At 42.5% G+C, this 18,152-nt stretch overlaps 8 protein-coding genes across 9 annotated transcripts; 5 read left to right on the top strand and 3 right to left on the bottom strand.

The window, feature by feature from the left end:
- Positions 1-513: 513 nt before the first annotated feature.
- On the bottom strand, positions 514-1,725 carry LOC108057957 (uncharacterized). Its single transcript, XM_017142428.3, has 2 exons — positions 1,497-1,725; positions 514-1,444 (listed from the first exon to the last, which is right to left on the bottom strand). Exons 1-2 carry the CDS (start codon positions 1,572-1,574, stop codon positions 938-940), a joined length of 585 nt encoding a protein of 194 aa, XP_016997917.2. The 5' UTR covers positions 1,575-1,725; the 3' UTR covers positions 514-937.
- An 18-nt stretch (positions 1,726-1,743) lies between these two features.
- Positions 1,744-2,790, top strand: LOC108057953 (uncharacterized). Its single transcript, XM_017142423.3, has 3 exons — positions 1,744-1,950; positions 2,015-2,329; positions 2,434-2,790. Exons 1-3 carry the CDS (start codon positions 1,885-1,887, stop codon positions 2,647-2,649), a joined length of 597 nt encoding a protein of 198 aa, XP_016997912.2. The 5' UTR covers positions 1,744-1,884; the 3' UTR covers positions 2,650-2,790.
- A 3,934-nt stretch (positions 2,791-6,724) lies between these two features.
- LOC108057947 (protein new-glue 1) lies at positions 6,725-7,790 on the bottom strand. Its single transcript, XM_044393897.2, has 2 exons — positions 7,626-7,790; positions 6,725-7,568 (listed from the first exon to the last, which is right to left on the bottom strand). Exon 2 carries the CDS (start codon positions 7,556-7,558, stop codon positions 7,199-7,201), a length of 360 nt encoding a protein of 119 aa, XP_044249832.1. The 5' UTR covers positions 7,559-7,568; positions 7,626-7,790; the 3' UTR covers positions 6,725-7,198.
- An 843-nt stretch (positions 7,791-8,633) lies between these two features.
- LOC123002976 (arginine/serine-rich protein PNISR-like) lies at positions 8,634-9,240 on the bottom strand. Its single transcript, XM_044393895.2, has one exon. It carries the CDS (start codon positions 9,185-9,187, stop codon positions 8,804-8,806), a length of 384 nt encoding a protein of 127 aa, XP_044249830.1. The 5' UTR covers positions 9,188-9,240; the 3' UTR covers positions 8,634-8,803.
- A 203-nt stretch (positions 9,241-9,443) lies between these two features.
- Positions 9,444-9,836, top strand: LOC108057941 (protein new-glue 3). The gene has a single exon (XM_017142408.2). The coding sequence runs from the start codon at positions 9,444-9,446 to the stop codon at positions 9,834-9,836; it is 393 nt and encodes a 130-aa protein (XP_016997897.2).
- A 1,707-nt stretch (positions 9,837-11,543) lies between these two features.
- On the top strand, positions 11,544-12,591 carry LOC108057950 (uncharacterized protein R07B1.5-like). The gene is made up of 2 exons (XM_017142417.3): positions 11,544-11,983; positions 12,052-12,591. The coding sequence occupies exon 2, from the start codon at positions 12,068-12,070 to the stop codon at positions 12,419-12,421; it is 354 nt and encodes a 117-aa protein (XP_016997906.2). The 5' UTR covers positions 11,544-11,983; positions 12,052-12,067; the 3' UTR covers positions 12,422-12,591.
- An 854-nt stretch (positions 12,592-13,445) lies between these two features.
- LOC108057944 (protein new-glue 1) lies at positions 13,446-14,174 on the top strand. The gene is made up of 2 exons (XM_017142411.3): positions 13,446-13,599; positions 13,657-14,174. Exon 2 carries the CDS (start codon positions 13,667-13,669, stop codon positions 14,024-14,026), a length of 360 nt encoding a protein of 119 aa, XP_016997900.1. The 5' UTR covers positions 13,446-13,599; positions 13,657-13,666; the 3' UTR covers positions 14,027-14,174.
- Positions 14,175-14,967: 793 nt separating this feature from the next.
- On the top strand, positions 14,968-15,609 carry LOC108057946 (uncharacterized). 2 transcript variants are annotated; one of them, XM_070215324.1, is made up of 2 exons: positions 14,968-15,047; positions 15,125-15,609. In XM_070215324.1, exon 2 carries the CDS (start codon positions 15,163-15,165, stop codon positions 15,514-15,516), a length of 354 nt encoding a protein of 117 aa, XP_070071425.1. In that variant the 5' UTR covers positions 14,968-15,047; positions 15,125-15,162; the 3' UTR covers positions 15,517-15,609. The 2 variants fall into 2 exon arrangements, with proteins under 2 accessions (XP_070071425.1, XP_070071426.1); XM_070215325.1 differs by having other exon boundaries at positions 15,011-15,027.
- Positions 15,610-18,152: the final 2,543 nt, after the last annotated feature.

The following is an 18,152-nucleotide window of genomic DNA, read 5'->3' as shown; positions in this document are numbered from 1 at the left end:
ATCGCACAGCCTCTCACTTCACTTTGCTAATTCGTAGCGAAGTATGTTATCTACTATTTGAATTCCTTTAAAGTTGTTAAAAATCATACCCACTTCAGGAAGAAAAGAAACAAACTCTTTGATTTGCAATGCGAACTGATATATATATATATATATATATATATACAAATTTTTAATTTGAATAATTTTTTACTATCAATCCCTGAATTTTAGGTAATTTTCGGGATGTAAGATCGAAATGAAATACTTTCAAATCGTACTCTTTTTAAAGATGAATTGCTTTTTCTTAGGTACATAGTTCAAAAGATGCACCACATCTATGTAAATAACACACAATTTGAATAAATATTAAAATACCTATATGATTTGTATAGAAACTCATTTAAAATTAAAGGCTGAGATCCTATAGTTTAGGATCTAGGCTATTCAGCCATTATTTCAGACCAATGCTGCTCAGCTGATTGGCGAATCCTCTCCATCCCAAATTCGAGACTAAGGATGTTACCCCAGGATTTCCTCCTGTGTGGTAGTGCACTTACGCCCACCACCCCACCGATACATATCAGTCCAATCAGCTAGCAGAATATGCATTCGCAGGGAGCTCCTCTCCATGCACACACTCTAAATCATTGTCGTCTGTTGCTCATCAAGCAGCCCCTACGACGCCATTATCGTCGTCATCAATTGCGCTGCCGGTGGCTGCCTGCAGACAGCTTGTCACCGTCGGGTAAACATGCGAATTTCGCAGTCGAGCAGGCAAACACGTGACGAGGCGGCGAGGGAGGATTGCCAGGGATTGCCAAGGGGGCGGAGGACAAGATGGGGCGACAATGACGACGTCAATCGTGCGACAAAAGGCAGTTTGAATACTAAAACAAGGCACTCTTGGACGCGCACCGCAGCTTTATTGAGCTTCGAGTACAGAAGTTAGGAGACCTCAACCGAGACTGAACCTCTTGAGGTTATCGAAACCCTTGGACTTGTCGATGCGACCGTAGATGGTGGACCGCACTATCATGCCGCTCTTGGGCTTCGAGATCGCCATGCCGAACCGAAACTTGGCCTCCGGCAGGAAGCTGGGCAGCATCTCCTCGTCCACCTTGTAGTTGGTCAGGCTGTAGGTTCCGCTGCGGATGGGGCACTCCTTGAAAAGATTGCCGTGCTTCTGCAGGTCCTCGTAGATCACACGAACCAAAGGATCCGAGTTCCGTTGCTTCAGCAGCTTGCAGAAGTTGAGGGTGCGATTGATCAGGGTGGAGAAGTTGCCCTTGTCCGTCTCCAAGCCCACGTCGACCATCAGCTGGACGTCCTCTATGTCCTCGAGCGTCTTGATGTCTATGCTCAACTTGGACTCGCCCGACTCGTTCTGCAGATCCACATTGAGGTCCACGATCTTGTCGTTCGCCTCGAAGTCAATGTTCGTGAGGATGACCTTGAAAGAGCGCTGTCGAAGGGGGTTAGAGATCAAAGTTCACACTCGATTTAGGTAAACTCACCCAGGCTCCGGTCACGGGCATGAAAACCACCAGAATCAAGACCCAGGCACAGCTGCTTCGGGTGAGCTCCTCGCGCATCTTGCTCCAATTATCCACTGAGACTGGCCCTTTTTCAATTAGTCACTATTTATATGAATGCAATTAAGATTAGTCAGGCCCCAGTGGTCAACAAAGTGATGCAGACATTAGGCTCACACCGGTGCGGCACGTGGCCATGGTGAATTAAGTCAACTAAGTGGATGGACTTTGGAAAAGCATTCAGGTGTTTCAATGCCTAGTCAATTTTCGATAAGATCGAACACAAATTCGCCCAGCACCATTCCCGTATAAATAGAGATCCGCTGGCGGAGAGCAGCCAGTGAAGTCAGTTGACTGCAGTAGGTCCATAATGTTGCTGTACTCCCTGGTGCTAGTGCACCTCGTCCTGGCACTTTGCCACGGCTCCCTGGCTGAGGTAAGTGATTGCAGAGCGATCTATATATCCAGAGTAATCCCTCGAGTATCCCTCACCCATCCAGAAAATGATGCGGCCCAAGTTCAAGGACATTAAGATCTGGAGCGACGAGAAGTACGTCAGCCACAAGGTGGTCTACGACAACAGCGATCCGCATTTGAACTTCTCCATGGAGGTTCACCAGGAGCTGCATGACGTGGACATCCACGTGGAGGCGCGCATCACCAACAAACAGGACCCGCTCTACACCACCACCCTAAACACCACCCTGAATGTGTGCCGCATCCTGGGCTTCGCCAACAAATCGCCGGTGGGCCGATTCGTGCATGGATTCATTCGCGAATTCGGCAACATCGTGGACACTTGCCCCATCGCTAAGGTGAGTGGAGTGAGTCCAGCTGACCACCAGCTGACATCCACTTTCGGTCATGTTTTTAGGGCCGATACCGTTGGCACCGCATTCATTTAAAACGTCCATTACAGGGCTCCTACTTCATCAACAAGTTCTGGTGGCCGGAGGACCCAACCACCGCCATCCTGCCCGAGCTGGAGTTCGAGATCATCTGGCAGGCCATGCATTTGGACGCCAACAAGAAGCGCACCCTGATCATGAACGATCACTATGGCGGAGATTTCACCGTCCAGGACGTCAACAACCTCAAGCCCGGCATTTTCGCCATGCTGCCCAAGATCGCCTAGAAGCTCCGCTGAGCTCCTCCCTGCCCCGGGAAGAGCCATCCAGCCGCGTCGCGTGTCCCAATGGTATTTAATTAATGTTATTCAGTGTCACTTGGTGTTTACCCAGAAAGCAAGCAAATAAAGTTGCCCCCTAAGAGCAAATCTTATTTCTGGTCCCTTCGTTATTTGAAAGAAATTTTAGTTAGTACCTTTCATAATGTGATGGGATGGTGGCTATATTCGATATATATATTCAAATAAACTTATTGTATCGGTTCATATTCCAGTGACCAAAGGTCTCCACCAATACATTTTAAACACCTGATTTTTTTGCACGATAGTGTATATATAATTTGTGGAGGCATTGAACCGAAAGATTCAGATTTTATAAAATCAAAAACGATTTGGTTGACTAAATATTTCCAGTATTTATAATGATACAATTGTATATGTCATGCACTTAAACGCGTACGTTCGTATATGATGCCAATAAACAAATAAAGAGAATTTTCGTTTTTAAAAGTGTTCACATAAATATATATGAATAAGAATCTTCACTTTTCAGCAGCCAAAGCGCTTCCGAATGCATAAAGTATATTTATTTGTTAATAATAAATATTCAAATCCAGATACCTACATTGTTTTAAAGATACGTTTCAAAATGTTTCAATTATTTTACTTTCTAAAACAACGAAGCAAAGACATTCTTCAAACACTGTAGTGGATATCATAAATTTGCCTGCAATTATCTGTGGTCCGCGCAGCCATCAATGTCATTTTGAATTAAATTTTTCATATTATTCAATACCGGAATCTGGACGTGCTGCTCTCGAATTTTGACACTGGGCAATTTCGGGCTTTGCAGCTTTTCCAAATTGAATTAAAATGGCTCGACATAGCGGTAGGGATTGGAGAGAAACAAAAGCCCACAACATCAAATTATTATTCAATATACTCGCAATGAAATGTTTGTGACTTGTGTCGTGCTTATTGTGATCCGACAGTGACAGTTTGCGAATTTTAAAAACGCTTTTAGCTATTTTTTATCCCATTGAAGGTGCCACTTGGTATGATTTATGCGAGTTTGAGTTTGCCGGGGCTTTGGTTTTGGTTATTTGGTCATTTGTCGATTGGCATATTGATGCACCATCGGTGCTATTGAGGAAGCAATAAAACGACGGCCACAATGAGGAATGCTAAAAAGTTCCCGGCGCCTCTGACTCGTTGATTTCCAATAAAAATTTCAATTTCAATTACCGGGGATAATAGGACGGGAATGAGAATACAAATCTCTGGACAAATCTGCCCCAAACAACTTTTATCAATTACCTGACCAGAAGCCACCAAAAAAAGAGGTGTAAAAAGGTGAATTTTATTGTGCTAAGCCCTCGACCATCCTCTACCCAATCCGCACAATGCATTTGTTTTCACTTTGTTAAACTCGGGAAACTTTATCCCGGCCAAGGAAAAGTTCAGGGGTCAAGCCAGCGGCCATTTAAGCTCCATTAGACAGGCACACAAAGCGACAAAACGCCTCGCTGCTCGGGGAGCAGCCCGGTGTAAGGAAATTCATTGTCCAAGTCGCCCAGCTGTGCTCCCTTCCTCCGCCCCAAGGGATCCCAAAGGGTTGCTCTGATCTGATTGCAGCACAGTAAATCTTGAAAAATTGCCATTCAATGCTAACGTTTTGAAAACATTCATCAATAAGTTGGCTGCGACTCACTCCGAACAATGAGAATTTCCCGAGCGCGGCATTGAGGTTGCTGCACTGTCAAACAATTTGCCTCTTTAATTCGATTGAGTGGTAATCTGAAAGTCGATTTTTCTGAATATTTCTCTCAGTGACAGGGAAAGTCGCACATATGCCACTGGGGCCAACAGCCGAGCCGAATTGCACTCCAGCCAGAGCCAGCCAGTCAAATCTCCCCATTTGGCTAATAAATCCTTGAGCAGCTTATTGAGCAACGTCTGCGCATAAATATTATGGCTGGCAACTGGTCAGGAGGAATCTCGGTGCCAAAGTACCAGTCTGTACCGTCTATATTCAGTTTTCACTTGAACTCGATTCGTCCTTTCCCCGGAAAGCCGTTTCCCAGTTCCGTTAAAGCTGCGCATTCTCGGCTCGCCTCGAACGTGTTAAGTAAAACTCTATTGAAGATGGAAATATGCCAACTTAGGGTACATCAACTAATGCATCAAGTATAATTTGAATATTCAACTAGGCCGCATGTTAGATTTTAAGTATGGTTTAAAGTTTATGGGCCGTTTTCTCGTCCGCATGTTAAATTTAAAATTGGGATAAATCCTTGAAAACGCTTGGATATTTAGAGCTTATTACCTTTTTTCTAGTGTTCTTTTATTAATAAAAATCCACAACTTCCTGATCAATTTTCTGATTGTTTATTAAAGCCTGGCAACCGTCAAAAAAATAAGAAATCTTTTAATATTATTTCTTTTAATATTCCAAAACAATCTCTTTAATTTCGATTTCCTTGGTTTGACATTAAAAACAAATTTATACCGAAAGTGTAATCTTTTGAATTTTGCCTTAAAAATATGTATAAGCAATAAATAGAGTATTAACAGCTCGACTTTTGACTTCAAAGTTTTTGTCCCTCTTTTCTCGACCAGAATTCTTGAGCTGACATTGGATTTCGGTTGACTGTCGTGTTGGTATGCCTGGCCAGAGTTTTTTGGCCTCCTGGTTGTTGTTGATTTCTTAAGCATACTCGCTGCACTAAAAGGATATGCAAATTGTTTGAATAGTAAAGGACATGCTAAACAATTTCAGAGCCTCGAGTCTATAGTTAGACAAACAAAAAAGGAAACTAAGCTAAACAAAACATTTCTCTTTCCCAGCTGGCTAAATTCTTTTTTATGGCTTTGCTTTCTGTTGCTGGTCAGAGGGTTCTCCTTTGGTCACAACATTGCTGCTTGTTGTTGCGCATTAAGTTGTTGCTACAAGGACACAGGACATTCACATTTCTAGAAGCTGAATAAATGTTTCACACTCGCTTGGTATAAATCACAGATCCCCATGTTATTAGGCATCCAATTTCCCATTTTTTTAATGCCCACTCCATTAAACGGTTGCCTCTGCTGTCGGTTTATTGAATTAGTTGATTATGCCAAGGGTTCAGTATGGGGACATTTTGGACGCAGGGCTTTTCTTTTCGAGACAATAAATCTCCTGTTTCCAGGGCTTACTCTCTACGATTTCTAGCGCATTTAAATCTTTTACAAGGTCAATTCCCTGTTGCGGTGGAAGGAAGCTTTGCAAACAATGTTTTTAGTGCTGTGTGCTCTACCGGATCCCTTGATTTACTTACCTGAAACAACTATTTTAATTCCACATTTAGAGCCGAAACAAGTTTCCATTCTGCGCTTCAGTTACTCCACTTAAGTGATTCATAGTTTCAATTACAGATTAATAACTAAAAGGGTGAGTTCCAAACCCAGTTTGCCTAGGCCGTGATTAACTTTATCACTTTACTAAGCAATCACACTGAAGAATGTCGCAAACTTTACAGGGAGTGTTCGTGTTTGAGGGGATATTTCTCAAGGATAATATGCATTATTCCCTTTTCTTCGGGCTTAGAATTCGAATTCGAAGGGTTTGGGAGGCAAAACAACAATGGGTATGTCCCTGCTTAACGTATTTTACCTTTTGGCTGGCGGCCTTTTATTTATTTTCGTTTTTCCCAAATGCTGCCCAGTCAGCGGACAAAGTTTCCTGAAATGCAATTTTGTAACGAGCAAATCCGATAAACCACTTTTAAGGGAATTTCTTTAGGCTGAAGATGGCATCATTTGGTTTTCCAAAATTTACAAAAGTCTATTCGTCGGAACAGGGCAATTAATAGACACAAAGAAATACATTTGGAATACAATATTAACTGATTCTTAACCCCAATTGTGAATCAATTTGGCTTGCTAGCAGCTATGCAAACGACAGTCTCCAGCCAATACACCACCCACAATAGAAGGCCAAGAAACATAATTCCCCTCCTCATTCTCGGTTCTCGCTGGCTTTATGGAACCACGGAGAATATGATGACGTGCCGTCGCCAAACCGCATACTTTATATAAACACACATACATCACAATTTTTATTCGCATCCAATAGATTTAAGTATCTGGTATCCGGGCTTGGGTCGCTTCATCCCTTCGGCAGGCGGCAGCACATTTATGCACAGATCAAAGATCAAAATGAATATTTTATTTGATTTGATTCCAGGCGGGCTGACTGCTGAGCTTGGCTACAAGAAAAGCATTTTTAAGCGCTCAATCTCTGGCATAATAAACTCCTGGGATAGGGCCAATTGTCTGCTGCCTCGGAAATGCGCACATTCCCTGACTGATTGAATATGTAGATGTGAGCGGGCATGCCGATGAAGCCGTCTTTAATGCTCTGAAAATTTGCCCCTACGAGCAGCTTATCCCTTTGCAGCAGGAACCCCTTTTCAAAGTTTCCGCCAGCGGACATGTACTATTGGAGGCCCAACAATAATCTGATTAGTTAATGCAGTGTTTGTATTTAAAATAAATTCATAAGCTCATCGGTTCCCACTTATCCCCGAAGTTGGTTGATCAAGCGGCGCTGCCTAACGAGCAGCTTCTCCATCCTGCGCCTCCTCTTCTCCTGACGCTGCCTCCGCTCCTGGCGACGACGGCGCTCCCTGGCCAGACGGCGACGGCGGGCACGCCTCCTGGCAGCCGCCGAGGAAGAGGATGATGAGGATTTGGTGGTCGTGGTGGTGGCTGAGGCATCGGTGGTGGTGGTCGTGGCGGAGGAGGCAGTGGTGGTGGTGGTCGAGGCGTCGGTGGTGGTTGTGGTCGCATCCGTGCTGCTTGAGCTTGAACTACTGCCCTCCTGGGCCAGGAGAAGGCACAGGAGTACGCCGAAGACAAGAGCGAATAGGAAGCGCATTGTGATGTGTCTAATCTGGAGAACTAAGCGGGCTTTTATACGGAATATGGAGCAAAAGCTAACATACCATGTAATCGGTAAATATCTTTGGGGGCTAAACAATAGAAAATATTTACTCAGCTTCTCGATTCTGACACTGTCTTCAGCATAATCTTAAATTCTGTTGGGCATGTAAGGTCGACTGAAGGGAGCCTACTTTGTAACGCAATTACAATATCCCAACTGGTTAAAGGGTTTACTTATTCCAAGAGGTATAAAAAAAATATATTTTCCTTTTCTGCCCGACCTTCAAATAGCTTCCTTTGTTTTTTAGTTCGTTCGCCGCCTAGGAAGTCATTAAGCAGCAAAACTCTAATTCATTAAAAGAAACATTTTAAGAAAATCCTAAATTTGATTTGTTAGTCAATCAAAGTCAGTCAAAGTCGTAACGAGGGACACACCAATCGATTTACCTATCAGGTGTACAAAAAGACTTTAAGAAAGGTTTAGAGGAAACATTGGTGAGGATTTTCTACCATCTGGTCATTATATTTGAAAATACGCGTCGAAACACATCTGACTCATTAGAAGTTAACACATTCCACAACTTACTAAAAAAAGATTTTCATGAACTTTCCAAAATAAAAAGGTTTGTCGAACTGTTTCTATAATCCGGTCTATCAGGGTAGAAAACCGTACAACCCTGTTTTGAAAATCCAATGGTTTTGAAAAAAGACAGCTAAATAATAAAAAAAATAATTGAAATAGTTCATAATTTAAAAAATATTTGAATTTTCCAATTGTCAGTCATATTTACTTCAAGATTTTTTTTAAATTTAATGAAAAATTTAAAAATCAAAATTGAACAAAACAAACAAAAATTTGGACTGAACGGTAACAAAACGGCTTTCTTTATCAGTTTAACTATATTGATCAGGGTGGTTGAGATGCGTTAAAGACTGAAAAGTTGTATAGTTTCATTTAACTCCAGAAACCAAGAAGTTGTTTCGATAAGGTATTGGAACTTAGAAAACTTATTTGGGTGAAAGTGCAATCCGTTACGGATAATAAGCTAGAGGTAACCAACCAAAACGTATACAATGTATAGCCATAATTTTTTTATTTCAAGTGGTAATTTTTCGTTATTAACTTTACCATCAGAATTTGCTACTTTGCTACCGGCACAAATGTAACAAATCCAAGAAATTAGCCTTTTAAATATATTCAATTGCTTTAAAGAAAAGAGAGATGTTTCCGCAGCGATCTTTATCCACGCAGCCGTTTTATCTGGCGACGCTGGTTCTCCAGCTGATTGCGCAGCCTCTCAGTCCTGCGCTGTCTCCTTCGCTCCCGACGCTGGCGCTCCCTGGCCAGACGGCGACGGCGGGCACGCCTGCGCCTCTTGGCAGCCGCCGAGGAAGAGGATTTGGAAGATTTGGTGGTCGTGCTGGTGTCTGAGGCGACGGTGGTGGTGGTGGTGGCGTCGGTGGTGGTGGTCGTGGCGGAGGAGGCGGTGGTGGTTGTGGTCGCATCCGTGCTACTGGATGAGGCACCACTGCCCTCCTGGATGAACAGGAGGCAGCCGAGGACGGCGAGGACAAATACGACCGAGAAGCGCATGTTGAATGTGTCTGATGGATTTGATCTCATGCGCTGGTTTTTATAGCAAATTCGGGGTGAGGTGTTTTGCCAGAAGCGTGTAATTAGGCTTGTTAGCTTGTTAGTTTTTACTTGGCGATGTTTACTCAGATTGAGACATAAGAAGTGATAAATACTTGGAAGCTTGCAAGAATGGAGACTTGGTTAACAATAAAGTATAAACGCCGTGACGTTAATAAGTCGAACTTCCTAGTATAATTTGGTATAAATAGATCCTCCTTCGATTCTTTCGATACAAAGGCACAGAATGCGCTTCACATACGTTCTGCTTTTGGCCCTTCTCGGCTGTTTCCTGCTCGGCCAGGTGGGCTGCGATACTTCCTCGAGCACTGAGAGCTCCACTTCAAGCTCGGACACATCCACCTCCACCGACTCCTCTGCTTCATCATCTTCTGATACCGCGACGTCCGCTTCTTCTTCTTCCGACGAGTCCAGCACAACGACCACTGCTGCCACGACCACTACCACGACCAAAACCTCGTCCTCGTCCTCCAAAGCAGCTGCCCGGCGTCGCAGGGCCGCCGCCCGTCGCCGCCGCTTGGCCCGCCAACGTCGCAAGCGTCAACAGCGCCAAAGGCGACGTCAACAACAGCGTAGGAGACGCCAACAACAAAGACGGCGACAGAACCGCCGGGGATAGGCGATATTCCAAGCCAGGATGCCTCGCGGGCAGGACTCTATTCCTTCACACAAAAAAAAATCCAATCGATATTTTGTACTAAATCGCAGCAGAGTTATAGTAGAATATTCCATTACTTACAAATAAAGAACATTTTAAAAAATTTATAGACAGATTCAAGCGTCACACGCACTGTAACGCCCACAATCGCCTTAAAATAAACCTGGCGCAGTTTAAGCACACACAAAAAAATGTTATTGGTAAAATGTACCTATACGGATAGTTATACCCGTTACCCGTAGAGTAAAAGGGTATATTAGATTCGTGCAAAAGTATGTAACAGCTAAAGGGAAGCGTTTCCGACCCCATAAAGTATATATATTCTTGATCAGGGTCACTAGCCGAGTCGATCTAGCCATGTTCGTCTGTCCGTCTGTCCGTCTGTATGAACGCTGAGATCTCGGAAACTACAAAAGCTAGAAGGTTGAGATTTTCCACGCATATTCTTTGGCTTCCTACGCAGTGCAAGTTTATTTTAGCCGAGCGCCACGTCCCCTCTAACGCCCACAATCGCCCACTAACGATTTTAAAATTTAAAATCTTTGAAGATTTCCGAGAAGTATAAATGCAATTTTGTTGTGTATATTTATACCTATCGAAATGTAGAAGACATTTTTCAAATCGGACCATTCATTAAAAAGTTATACTCGACCTTCTAGCTTTTGTAGTTTCTGAGATCTCAGCGTTCATACAGACGGACAGACGGACATGGCTAGATCGACTCGGCTAGTGACCCTGATCAAGAATATATATACTTTATGGGGTCCGAAAAGCTTCCTTCTAGCTGTTACATACTTTTGCACGAATACAATATACCCTTTTACTCTACGAGTAACGGGTATAAAAATAGTTACGTGTATTTCGTTTTTGCTTTGGGTGTGTGTCTTTGTTGTATTTGTTGTATTTGTATTTGTTGTTGTGAAAGTAACTATTTAATTGGAAGAATTTACAATTTTTGTGGTTGGGGATTGTTTGACAATTATATTGGTTAATTTTACCAAGTTTTTTTGTGCGTGCAGTCGCTCCCTTTAGCTGGGTAACAGGTATTTGATAGTCGAGGTATTTTGTTCGTTGATGACTAAAATTTGTAGGTCATAATAAGCTATTGATTGATATAATACGTATTTTGGGTTATTTATTTATTTATATAAAGCTAACTTACAGTGTAAAACTACGAGCTAACTGAGAAAGATTTAAGAGCAACTAAGGCTTTCGGTGACGTATTTTGGGTGATACTTTCTCAAATTGTATGTAACTTATGCACTTTATTTTGTTTTCTGGGTGAAGGCTATTAAAATACCCTGAAACGTCCAAACTTGATAATTACATTTTCGCAAATGCACACTGGGCTAATTCGATGTTTTCGGCAAAAAAAATTTCATATTTGGGCTTTGTTCCAAATTGGAACTTCCAATTGCTACAATGAGAAAAAACTTTAAATTTTCTGAGAATAAAGGTGAAAAGATTACTTTTCATTGACTTAAGATATGATGGAATTTTAAACGCAAATCTGAGGAATGGCACTTAATCACCTTATAAAATTGGGTACCAAGTCACAAAGATATTTTAAATCAAATTCAAATCATGAAATGTTGTTATTTCTTTAAAACCGCTTTTCTACGAAGGCTACCTAGAATCGAAAACTAAGTATGCTATCTTGTATAAGTCAACAGTAATTTATAATTTGATCTAAAGCAACAGTGCGAATTTAAAACCAATTCTCAGACCCTAAAACTTTTTGGAAACTCCTTTGGAAGCCTTTAATTCCTTAACATATATCATATAGGCAGGTGGGACTAGCTACTTAAAAATGTCAAATGTGGAATGTTCATAAATTAATCAAGTAATCGTCAGAAGAAGCAAACTCACTGGAGTCATCAAAATTGTGTACTCAGCATTTGCATCATGGAATTTTTCAAAAGGCTATTAAAACTAGAATATAAACTTCAAAAACATGACGACAAAAGTATGACGCCTTTCTCAATTGTAGGGTTTTTTTATGCATTGTAATAGCAGTTCATAAAATAATATCACAGAACATACAGTTTGGCCATGAAAAGAAAACAATCTAATTTGAAAAGCTGAGCAAACAGAGCTGAGTGTCAAGTGTAAGAAGCAGTTACATTTACCTAAGTTTCGCAGAAAAAGAACTATAAAAGGGCTTACATTTTTCCAGATAATACACATTCAACATGCGCTTCTCGGTCGTATTTGTCCTCGCCGTCCTCGGCTGCCTCCTGTTCATCCAGGAGGGCAGTGGTGCCTCATCCAGTAGCACGGATGCGACCACAACCACCACCGCCTCCTCCGCCACGACCACCACCACCGACGCCACCACCACCACCACCGTCGCCTCAGACACCAGCACGACCACCAAATCTTCCAAATCCTCTTCCTCGGCGGCTGCCAAGAGGCGCAGGCGTGCCCGCCGTCGCCGTCTGGCCAGGGAGCGCCAGCGTCGGGAGCGAAGGAGACAGCGCAGGACTGAGAGGCTGCGCAATCAGCTGGAGAACCAGCGTCGCCAGATAAAACGGCTGCGTGGATAAAGATCGCTGCGGAAACATCTCTCTTTTCTTTAAAGCAATTGAATATATTTAAAAGGCTAATTTCTTGGATTTGTTACATTTGTGCCGGTAGCAAAGTAGCAAATTCTGATGGTAAAGTTAATAACGAAAAATTACCACTTGAAATAAAAAAATTATGGCTATACATTGTATACGTTTTGGTTGGTTACCTCTAGCTTATTATCCGTAACGGATTGCACTTTCATCCAAATAAGTTTTCTAGGTTCCAATACCTTATCGAAACAACTTCTTGGTTTCTGGAGTTGAATGAAACTATGCAACTTTTTAGTCTTTAACGCACCTCAACCACCCTGATCAATATAGTTAAACTGATAAAGAAAGCCGTTTTGTTACCGTTCAGTCCAAATTTTTGTTTGTTTTGTTCAATTTTGATTTTTAAATTTTTCATTAAATTTAAAAAAAATCTTGAAGTAAATATGACTGACAATTGGAAAATTCAAATATTTTTTAAATTATGAACTATTTCAATTATTTTTTTTATTATTTAGCTGTCTTTTTTCAAAACCATTGGATTTTCAAAACAGGGTTGTACGGTTTTCTACCCTGATAGACCGGATTATAGAAACAGTTCGACAAACCTTTTTATTTTGGAAAGTTCATGAAAATCTTTTTTTAGTAAGTTGTGGAATGTGTTAACTTCTAATGAGTCAGATGTGTTTCGACGCGTATTTTCAAATATAATGACACGATGGTAGAAAATCCTCACCAATGTTTCCTCTAAACCTTTCTTAAAGTCTTTTTGTACACCTGATAGGTAAATCGATTGGTGTGTCCCTCGTTACAACTTTGACTGACTTTGATTGACTAACAAATCAAATTTAGGATTTTCTTAAAATGTATCTTTTAATGAATTAGAGTTTTGCTGCTTAATGACTTCCTAGGCGGCGAACGAACTAAAAAACAAAGGAAGCTATTTGAAGGTCGGGCAGAAAAGGAAAATATATTTTTTTTATACCTCTTGGAATAAGTAAACCCTTTAACCAGTTGGGATATTGTAATTGCGTTACAAAGTAGGCTCCCTTCAGTCGACCTTACATGCCCAACAGAATTTAAGATTATGCTGAAGACAGTGTCAGAATCGAGAAGCTGAGTAAATATTTTCTATTGTTTAGCCCCCAAAGATATTTACCGATTACATGGTATGTTAGCTTTTGCTCCATATTCCGTATAAAAGCCCGCTTAGTTCTCCAGATTAGACACATCACAATGCGCTTCCTATTCGCTCTTGTCTTCGGCGTACTCCTGTGCCTTCTCCTGGCCCAGGAGGGCAGTAGTTCAAGCTCAAGCAGCACGGATGCGACCACAACCACCACCGACGCCTCGACCACCACCACCACTGCCTCCTCCGCCACGACCACCACCACCGATGCCTCAGCCACCACCACGACCACCAAATCCTCATCATCCTCTTCCTCGGCGGCTGCCAGGAGGCGTGCCCGCCGTCGCCGTCTGGCCAGGGAGCGCCGTCGTCGCCAGGAGCGGAGGCAGCGCCAGGAGAAGAGGAGGCGCAGGATGGAGAAGCTGCTCGCCAGGCAGCGCCGCCTGATCAACCAACTTCGGGGATAAACTAGGCAGAGTACTAAAAAAAATAAAACAATTGAAGTCGAATACCCCGACTATTTTCATACAAGCCGACCTGTTTTGAATTTTAAACTAAACCTTACGTTCACCATAAGATCATCTACATGCAAAGATCATTTTTTCAAGATCAAAATTGTATGTCCTAAGGAACAAAAATTCATTATCACAATCCGAAACAAGCCTTTTGAGCCAGTTCACGTTCTGTTCATGCTGAGGATAGAACGAAATTAAAATGTTGGGCATTGTCGCCCGGTATCCTTGGCTTGGCCCCATTTATGTATGAATCCATCAAAGCGGCGCCTGCTCGAAGGCCTAACCAGGCTGCGGCGCATTTCACACGCTTCGCTGGAGTTCTGCAACTCGAATTGGCACAAAGGATGTCGGGGCATCCAGGACGAGGGCGGGAGACAGGACAGACAGGAAGCCTGTTTCCACACCGACCGAGGCGAAAGTTTTGGCCTGCAGAGCTGGCAAAAAAGTTTTGCCGCCGACGAGCTGAGGCTGCATTAAATTTGTGGCCAAATATGAGTTCATGCTTCAAGCGGAGGAAAAGGCTTTAAGAATCTGTGAACGGATTTTATCTGGCAGGCTTTTCGCCATGGATCTTGCGATCTCGTCCTTTCACCTAACTGCCGCCTAAATGCGCCTAAATGCAATTTTTGTTAGTTGGCAAAACTTTTGCCTGCTTCACCTTTTTGGCAAAAGTTTGTTTCAAGTTCTGTTTTTGTGCCCAAGCAATATCAAAGGCGGTGGGAGTGGCTTGGACTGAACTTTTGTAATTATTTGATTTATCAAATAACGGCTGTTCATGCAGAGGAATAAGGGCGGCTTCGGGGTAATTTTATTTAAAAGTTGCAAAGCTGAAAGAGGCCAGTTTACTTATTTTTTTGGATGGGAAATCTCTTTTTATTTGACACAGTCGTCTGGGACAAGTATTCGAAAACTGAATTAAAATGTGAGTTTGGAAGGTCAAGGCAAGGGCTTAGGTAAGAGCACCCAAAGAACAGCAAACATCAGAAAACACCTGTGAGGTATGCAAACAGAAAACAGAACTGATAATAACACAACGCGCCGATTGCGTAGAGAGCGATATCCAGTTCATCTCAGACTGCTGGCGGGGAATGTCTTTGGCCTGGATCATTCTGCTCGGTCTTCTGATCTCTGAGAGGAACACCTCTGGAGCCCTTGTCACCACATCGCCGCACCATCGTCTACGAGGCACACACCTTCCGGCGATCAAGGTTCACGACGTTGCCCAACGAACATCACGTCGGATTGTGAGAATTACCGGATCGGAAAAAGCATCTACAAGGCCCCCTAAAATTCAGCATGTTGAAGCATTTAATGACTCCGTTTCGACATCGAACAGGTCGGAGTACAACATGTGGCAGGTACTGAGAGTCGATGGAAAAACCAACCTCTACATACTATTCTTCACCATTTACATCAGCTACCTGGTGTATGTGTTATTCTAAGTCGATATATTGTTTAATTAAAGTCGTAGTCTCAAAGAGAGTTAGGTGTTTTTTGTCAAATATACCGGTCTCCTAATAAGCAAAAGGTAGAACAAAAACTTAGCCACGCTTTTTGGTTGGTAATATGTTTTCTATTGTTTGTAAATATAATTTTGCAAAATAAATGTTGTAAAGAATTTTGAAAACGAAGTTAATAATATTTACCTAATATGTATAAAACATATTTAGCAACAACTATTCCATGGCCATCTTAAAAAGGGTAATTTATTTAAAAGGTCTACAAATTTTTTGATTTTATAAAGTGATTGACCTACCCAACTTCGAGCTCCCCATTTTGGGAGTTGCCATTCCCAAGAATATGATCACGAAGGCCCTTCCCTCTGCGTATCCCATTTTAGTGCGATATTATAATATCCCTGCTAGGGTATAAAAATCCAGGGGTGTCTTATAAACGGGAAACTTGGCACTAGTGTTCTTCCCTCTTTTTATCCTTATAAATAAAGTTGCTATTTGTCTTAACCGCCCCATGTTCCGAACATATTTAAAGCCTGTTGGATCCTCTGCCATTTCAGCAGTTCATCAAGTCCTCGGCATGTGTTGCCCGAATGGACATACACATACAGTATGCTAAGTGACCCCGCAACCTCAACCTGCCTGCTGACTGGAGCTTCGCTGTTGCTTTCGTCAACTGCGACATAATTTATGACGCTTTCATTAAAAGCGACAAGCGAGACAAACGCCCACACACAATCACAATCACGGCTGGGTAACGAATGGCCAAAGGAGTTGCTCGGCTTATGTGGGTGTGTATTTTAAATTTGTTTCGGGGCAGACCCAAAAGACAAGCGAACTCGCAGGGAACTCGGTTACGTGTGCCAGACAGTTGTCACAGGCAAAAACATCGGTCAGGAGTGGGGTTCCCGGGTGGGAGAGGAAAGGTGGCAGGGCGAAACGTCGCCGACATTTCACCCCAAACGGTGTCAATTTTTTAATGTCAAGCGTTTAACTGGCGTACCGTTGCACTCGGCTCCTGGTCGGAGGCTTCCGTCGCGCTTTGACATAATTAAAGGCCATTAATCACGTGTGCTGATTCAACAACGCCCACTCTGTTAGCAGGCCGGAGTGGAGCGGGCTGGACGGCACCCCGGTGACCTCTCAAGGGTTAATACAGCCACTTGAACCCCAGGTTGGGATCGGTCGAATCGATTCGGAGCAACGTTTAAATTCACCAGGCCCCGTCAAGACACGGGGCTGCTGTCCTGCCACAAATTCCGCTCGACAGAACAGTTTATATTTTTTTTCAGATGCTACGCTTTACTGCCGATTTGCCTCTTTTCAGTTTCCCCAGATGTTTTTTTGCCTTTTTTATGCTGTAGCATTTTGGCGTCAATTAACGTTCTTTGTTGTGGCGTTACATTGGACACATTTTTGGGGGCTAGAGCCAGGGCCACGGTCACAGCGCTGGACATGGTCAGAGCCATATAGATGCCGCGTAGATTGGAAATGTCGCGTGGATGTAGCGCTTCATTGCGCCTCAGTTTGGGGTGATTCCCATGCAGAATTACGGAAAAAATGTACAACATAAAGTGCAATGCGACTAGTCTATGCCCTTCACAGATTAATTTCATTATCCAATTTCGGCCCTAATAAGCCATTACTTTTCTAGTTTTTTAAATGTACCTACATCTAAAAATTACTTGATATGAAAAAAAGATCGAATTGATGTTATGTGGTATCAATTTTGACTTGATATGCTGGAATTTCCAGCCTGGAAACGTTCTAAGTAGTCGTATAAGTTGCGCATTAGCTTTCCTCGCTCCCACTCACATAATTTAATGCTCTCTTTTTCGAGCTCATAGAATCTCCGAGAGAGAGAAATCGATATTGCATTGTTAAAACGACATGCGTATAAGTATGAGAAATATACCATGCGCATATCAATTTGATCCTGGCGTGTTATTTCTTGGGTGTACCTTTCATAATAGAATATTTTTCGTACGTGTCGTCTCCACGCACTTAAATATCTATCCTGAATTGTAGGGAACATATGGCAAGAAGGGTAAGGGCTGAAACGATATGACAAAACAAATTCCCATATATTCACAACAGTTACACACATACACCCCGAAGCCTGAAATCCCAACAGAGAGAGAGACAATATACATAGATACCAAAAGATGTCCGCAGCATGATGGCAGCTTCGGCGCTTATGTAGACTTATAGTCGCGCATATTGACCGCGAGGGTGGCAGGGCGGCACGGCAGACAGCTACACCTTTGCTGAACCGACCCACATGCTCCCACTGGGGGATTGATTTTTAACGAGCATGAAGTCGAAGCGCTATCAATTCGTGTTTTTTACCGCTCTGTCGGGCTTTAATAGGGGCTGTACAAAATTATGGAAAAGCAATTTTTAATGGACCCAAATGGCTGCAAAAACCATGTGTACGAAATAAAAGGGTTAAACGACATATGACTTTGGCAATTATTGCCGATCAATTGGAGTGAGACTCAATTAAACTCGATTTTAGATTTAGTTAGTATGGAATATTAATGGAAATAAGTGAGATCTTGGGGTTTTATTGTTAGTGACGATTAAAAAAATGAAAATTGAATTTGAAAGCCCGATAGAAACAA

This window comes from Drosophila takahashii, chromosome 3L, assembly GCF_030179915.1.
Source record: "Drosophila takahashii strain IR98-3 E-12201 chromosome 3L, DtakHiC1v2, whole genome shotgun sequence".
NCBI classification, from domain to species: domain Eukaryota; kingdom Metazoa; phylum Arthropoda; class Insecta; order Diptera; family Drosophilidae; genus Drosophila; species Drosophila takahashii.
Note: the sequence above shows the minus strand (reverse complement) of the source record. Positions and strands in the feature narration are given on the sequence as shown.